The sequence below is a fragment of the Otolemur garnettii genome, unplaced genomic scaffold (genome assembly GCF_000181295.1).
Source record: "Otolemur garnettii isolate 467f Iridium unplaced genomic scaffold, OtoGar3 scaffold00135, whole genome shotgun sequence".
Taxonomy (NCBI): domain Eukaryota; kingdom Metazoa; phylum Chordata; class Mammalia; order Primates; family Galagidae; genus Otolemur; species Otolemur garnettii.
In genome coordinates this window covers 4,097,166-4,103,851 of record NW_003852530.1, presented here as the reverse complement: position 1 = coordinate 4,103,851, position 6,686 = coordinate 4,097,166, and the positions used below count along the sequence as shown (strand labels likewise).

Genomic DNA, 6,686 nt, shown 5'->3' with positions numbered 1-6,686 from the left:
AAAAAAAAAAAAAAAAAAAAAGAACTCTGCCAAAACTTTACCATGGATGGAAGTCATCACTACTGATATAAAGAAGTTTCTTGGTTTATTGATACTGATCAAAAATCTTACAGTGGAGACATTACTGATCAATGAACCGTTTGCTTGAAACACCTATATTTCTGAAAACTATGACCAGAATGAGATTCTAGCAAATCTTACATTTTTTTCATCTTAGTGATGAATCACAAGCTATATCTAGCAAAGACAGACTTGATAAAATTAGAAGATATGGGCTGGGCACAGTGGCTCACGCCTGGAATCCCAGCACTCTGGGAGGCTGAGGTACGTGGATTGCTTGAGCTCAGCAGTTTAAGACCAGCCTGAGTAAGAGTGAGACCCTGTTTCTGCTAAAAGTAGAAAAATTAGCTGGGCATTGTGGCAGTCACCTGTAATCTCATTTACTCAGGAGGCCAAGAGAGGATTGCTTGAGCCCAAGAGTTTGAGGTTGCTGTGAGCTACGATGCCATGGCACTCTGCTCAGGGCAACAGACTAGGGTTCTATCTCAAAATAAATAAATAAAATTGGAAGATATGTACAAAATTTCAAAAACTCATTGTGGCTGAAGTATATTGAAGTTTAGTTAGATTGTTTCACTTTCATATTCAGTTGTAGAATAATAGCCAGTGACATGGGATAGCCTTGCATAAAATTGCTGGTGAACACTATGTTAAAAGAATATTGTACAGTAGAAATGAATGAGTGGTGCTATGTGGCTGAACATGGGTGGAACTTGAAAACATAACGTTGATTGTAAAGGGTATGTTGTAGTTATAGTATGATACCATTTATGTACATTTCACAGCCCTCAAAACAATAGTTATTTTATTTATTTATTTATTTATTTTTTTGAGACAAGAGTCTCACTATGTCACCCTCGGTAGAGAGCTGTGGCATCACAGCTCACAGCAACCTCAAACTCTTGGGCTTAAGCGATTCTCTTGCCTCAGCCTCCCAAGTAGCTGGGACGACAGGCACCTGCCACAACACCTGGCTATTTTTTTGTTGTAGTTGTCATTGTTGTTTAGCAGGCTCGGGCTGGGCTCAAACCCACCACCCTTGGTATATGTGGCTGGCAGCATAACCAATAGTTTGGTTTTTTTTATTGTTTGTGCATGTGTAAGTTATGAAAATAATCGAAATGTGGGTGAGAAAGATAAGACAGCAACTTCAGCATGGTAGTTACCTTTGAAAGGGGGCGAGAGAATGGGATCAAAGAGGGGCATCCAGGGGACCCCAGCCTGCTGTGATACGACTTATTTCTTAAAAGAAAATCTGAGGCAGACCTGGCAATATGTTAAGCTTCCTTAATCCTGCTGGTAGAGCTGCATCATTGCTCAGTACTTTTCCATGTGCTTAAAATATGTCATTAAAAATACATGAGTATCTTTAGAATGTCATAATTTTGGTCATGTCGGATGTTCTAAGAATAGCTGTTTATACTTTTGCCGTGAGTTGGAGTTTAGCAAGATTTTCCAAGCATAATTTATACTTCTAACCAATAAGCAGGTCATCTCGAAGTTGGCAGGTTATGTCTGATATTTCCCGATGGAGTCTGTGGAGGAGAGTAATACGTATCAAGATGCTTTTTAGAAATTGCCAGATGAGCAAGGGGAGGTGGCTATAACCCCAGCAGTCTGGGAGGCTGAGGCAGGTGGATCACTTGAGCTCAGGAGTTGGAGACCAACCTGAGCAAGAGTGAGACCCCTGTCTCTACTGAAAATAGAAAAACTAGTTGGACATTATGGCAGGTGCCTGTAGTTCAGTGGTTCTCAACCTTCCTAATGTTGTGACCCTTTAATACAGTTCCTCATGTTGTGACCCCCAACCACAAAATTATTTTCGTTGCTACTTCATAACTGTAATTTTGCTACTATTATGAATCGTAATGTAACTATCCGATATGCAGAATGTATTTTCATTGGTCACGCCCTACAGGTTGAGAACCGCTGCTGTAGTCCTAGTACTCTGGGAAGCTGAAGCAGAGGATCGCTTGAGCCCATGAGTCTGAGGTTGCTGTGAGCTATGACACCACGGCACTGTATCCAGGGCCACAGAGTGAGACTCTGTCTCAAAAATAAATAAATAAATAAATAAATGGCCAGATGAAGACTTTTGTGTGTTATATAAATCTGAACATGATCACCTGTGGTTTTCCCCGTCTTGCCCAGGAAGCTCTCTCTGACCCATCTGAAGTCCATATGGCTCTGTATGATGAAGATCTCCTAAAGAATCCTTTCTACCTGGCTCTTCAGAAGTGGCGCCCGGACCTGTACAGCAAGGTGGCCCAAATCCACGGCATTGTAAGTGCCTCAACCGTCAGGTGTGAGTGATGCCAGGGACATGGGGGACTGAGGCTAAGTTTGGAGGGAATCTGTTACAGACCTGCTCAGTTTGTCGAGTCCCCAGAAGCACATGCGTAGGGGAAAGCCCAGCCAGGGGCCAATGTGAGTTCCCTCCTCCAGGAAGGCCCCTGGGACTGCAGCCCAGTGTCTTGCCTAATCACACCCTTCCACGGAGCACCTTATTCACAGTGGGGGCTCATGTGGCCGTATTCCCCTCTGTCTCTTGTTCTTTTTTGACCACGAGTGCTTTTCTCTGGTGGAAGTCGGTTCCTCCCCTCTGGGGAGGATTCCTCGTCTGTGTCTGTGACGGGGGTGCTCACTCCCGCAGATAGGAGAACACCTGAGCACATTCACCCATGGCTTTGAAAGGGGCAGTCAGGTAACAGGAATGAGAGAGCAGGCTGCAGCTGTCTTGTTGGGGGCATCTTTCAGGGGTGGGAGGGCTGCCTGTGTTAGAGGCCTTTGGGTCGGTGAGCTTGGCCAGCATCTTATTCAGAGAGCATTTTGGGACATGGGGTGCTGGGATCATCTGTGCCGTGTGTGGCCTCTGTCTTCTCCCTGTATGCCGTCCCCCTTCTTTTCACAAGTGCACGTCCAGGCCTGTTACCCTGTGGTGTGACGTTGCCCAGGGAGGGTCTGAACTGAAGAAGTGCCAGCTTAGCTCACATCGGCTTCAGTGTCTCAGCTGCCTCTCTGGAGAACTGGGCTTGGCTTTACCCAATTGGCTTCTCTGTGATGTTAGAAGAACTTTTTTTTTTTTTTTTTTTGGCAACAGGTTATGTCACCCTTGGTAGAGTGCTGTGGTGTCACAGCTCACAGCAACCTCAAACTCTTGGGCTTAAGCAATTCTCTTGCCTCAGCCTCTCAGTAGCTGGGACTACAGGTACCCGCCACAACACCAGGCTATTTTTTTGTTGCAGTTGTCATTATTGTTTAGCAGGCCCTGGCTGGGTTCGAACCTGCCAGCCTTGGTGTGTGTGGCTGGCGCTTCAGCCCTTGAGCTACAGGTGGCGTAGAGCTGAGACTCTGTCTTAAAAAAAAAGAAAAACAGAAAAATATCCCGACAATAACAAAAAAGAAAAAAACAGCAGATGAACTCAGCTGGCAGCAGCCATAGCCATTTCGGCAAGTAACCCTTGGTGTTCTCTCTAAAGAACAGCTGGGGCGTCTGTGGACACATCCTGCTCTGCTGAAGCCGTAACCAATGCCTCTCTCTGTCCACCACCCGGTTTGTTTTTCTCAGGTCCTCGTACCCTGCCGAGGAAGCCTTTCCAGCAGTGTCCAGTCTTCCTGTCAGTTTGAGTCCTACATTTTGGTCCCAGTGGAAGAGCATTTCCAGACCTTAAATGGAAAGGTATTCATGTTTTGCTGGGTCACCTGGGGTCACTCACTGGGCATTTGGGGGTCGGGTGGGGGGAGGGCAGAGAATCCTGACTCTCAGGTCTCACATCTGCGTGGAATGACTTCCTGAGACAGTGTGACCTACTCAGCCCTGTGGACGGGGTGGGAGGGCCCCCTGCCCTTCTGGTGGAGGGAAAGGGAGAAGGTAACTGGGGGCAGGACCCGCCGGCTGCCTTAGAGGGGGGTTGGGGCTGGACCCCCAGGGTGGGGTCTCTGCCCGCGGTGGGTGAGTGGCTGGGACACCCCTCCTCCCTGTCTGTGGGAGCCACTTCACCCTCATGTCTTTGAAAGCACGTTGGTTTCTTAACTCCAGATTGGACTTCAGGGGTGTATATTTTAACTTTTGAAAACTATTTTTTTTTTTAAATGTGTAGTTTCAAACCTACAGAAAGTTGAAGTAACGTACCAAGAACTCTGATGCACCCTCGCCCGAGACTGGTCAACTGTTCACGTTTTCCCCGCCTGTGTTCATTCACCTTCTCTCTGCTCACATTATCATTGCTTTTTCTAAACCTTTCAAGAATGAATTGTTGACCCTGTGCCCTTTAACCCCACAAAAGGGGACTGTGTATTTCCTGAGAATAGGCATTCCTTACGTAACTATGATGCAGTGCACACAGGCCCCAAGTTTAGCACTGATAGAATGTTCTCCGGCATACCGTCCGCACACAAGCTGTGCTGATTATACTAATAACATCGTTTTATAACCAAAAAAAAACGTGGTTTCCTTTTTAGATTTCGGGTCACATCACACAATGCACTTGATCCTTAGTCTTTCTGGTTTCCTTAATTTGGAACAAACCCTGGCTCTTTCTGTCTCTCGTATAACACTGACATTTTTGTTTTCTTGTACAAACTCTCCCTCCATGTGGGTTTATCTGATGTGTCCCCGTGATTAGATGACAGCTGGGCCTTGTTGGCGGGGGTGCCGGGAGAGGGGTGTTTTATCTCTCTTTGTGTGTCCTGTCAGGAGGGACATGTTGTTATTTCGTCTCTTTCCTTGTCAACTTAGGGTAGGTGGCTCTTTTTTTTAAAGTGGAAGCGGGTAGGTTCTGAGAGGGGGATTTTTTTTATTCTCAGTCAGGACTGGCTTGCCGACGACGCAGCCACAGGGCAGCCAGGCCACACCGCCCTTCTTGCTGGTCTCCGGGCTTCAGCCCGAGGGTGCTGTGGCTGGCAGAGGGGGGACAGTCCGTCTGTTCTGGGCCAGCAGCCCCGAGGCCCAGGAGACACACTGCTGTTTTCTTGCCAGAGTTCTCACCAGTTTACTTGTTCTCTTTCGGATACCCACATCTACGAAGAGGACAAAGGAATCGGGCTTATCTTGGCTGGTCTTCCCCGTGCCCCTGACCAGGGCCAGAGTGAGCCGTGCAGACACAGCCGCAGGCGTTCTTCACCCGTCTGTGTGGCGCTGCGGGATTGCTGTGATCTTAGTCACATAGGACAGCCTTCTTTCTTTTTCTTTTCCCAAAGGATGTAGAATTTCTTCTGTTCGAGAAGTAACTTAACATTTTTTCTGTTGCAACTTTTATTTTATTTTATTTTTCTAAAGACAGAGCCTCGCTTTGTTGCCCTTGGTAGAGTGCTGTGGTGTCACAGCTCACAGCAGCCTCCAACTCCTGGGCTTAGGCAATTCTCTTGCCTCAGCCTCCTGAGTAGCTGGGACCACAGGCGCCCACCACAACACCCAGCTATTTGGTCGGGTCTGAGATTAAACCCACTACCCTTAGTATATGGCTCATGGAGCCACAGGTGCCACTGTATTTTATTTTATTTTTTAAAAGTTCAGATTAACACGAGGGTGTAAGCAATTAGGTCACAATGTTTGCATTTGTTGGTAAAGTCCCTGTTGTAGTTGTGTCCCGCACCCAGGAGGTGTGCCATATACATCCCCTTACATTAAACCCATTAAGTGGGAACACACCAATGCCTGTTCCTCCTTCCCTCTCGCCCAACTTGAATTGAGTTTTTCCCTTGTGTGGGTGTGTACTAGATCATCTGCTGCTCTCATATTAGTACTGAGTACATTGGCCACTTGCTTTTCCATTCCTGTGATACTTTACTAAGAAGAATGTGTTTCAGCTGCATCCAGGTTAATACAAAAGATGTAAAGTCTCCATCTTTTCCTTAGGGCTGAATAGCACTCTGTGGGCACCTTTTACTTTCATTTGTTTTAGAGACAGTGTCTTATCCTGCTGTTGCAGCATTTAAAAGAGACCTGTGTACTTTGTAGCCACAGCTACAAGGGGAGCAAAGAGGAAGGAAAACATTTTAGTATCAGAAAGAATAAAACAGTTGGGCGTGCAGCACCTGGATCTGTAGCTACTCAGGAGGCAGGAGGCTCAGGAGGCCGGGGCTGCGGTGAGCTGTGATCGTGCCTGTGGATGGCCACCACGCTCCAGCTTGGGCAACATAGAAAGACGCTCCTCACTAAAAATATGCATTTTTTTTTTTTTTTTTTGGAGACAGAGTCTCAAGCTATTGCCCTGAGTAGAGTGCTGTGGTGTCACAGCTCACAGCAACCTCAAACTCTTGGGCTTAGGCGATTTTCTTGCCTCAGCTGCCCAAGCAGTTGGGACTACAGGCACCTACCATAATGCCCGGCTATTTTTTGGTTGTAGTTGTCACTGTTGTTGGGCAGGCCCGGGCTGGATTCGAACCCACCAGCTCCAGGGTATGTGGCTGGCGCCCTAGCCACTGAGCTATAGGTGCAGAGCCTAAAAATATGTATTTTTAAAAAGAGCAAAACAAGAGTATTTGTGTCCCAGGAAACCCAAGTTGGGGTGAAGGTGTGCAGGGTGTGGTTAAGTGTCGTACTAGGGGGTGGGGTGAAGGGGAACAGCGGTCTCCACTGGGGGCTCGTACTTGGGGGTGGGGTGAAGGGGAGCAGCGGTCTCCAC

The 6,686-nt window shown here is 47.2% G+C and overlaps 1 protein-coding gene across 1 annotated transcript in view; it reads left to right on the top strand.

Moving 5' to 3' along the window:
• Window positions 1-6,686, top strand: part of ANKRD27 (ankyrin repeat domain 27) — a 59,262-nt gene that overhangs the window by 11,776 nt on the left and 40,800 nt on the right. Inside the window, exons 2-3 of the mRNA XM_023518376.1 lie at window positions 2,212-2,343; window positions 3,629-3,767. Coding sequence (XP_023374144.1) covers window positions 2,242-2,343; window positions 3,629-3,767 — 241 coding nt within the window. The 5' untranslated portion in view covers window positions 2,212-2,241. The remainder of the gene's footprint in view (window positions 1-2,211; window positions 2,344-3,628; window positions 3,768-6,686) is intronic.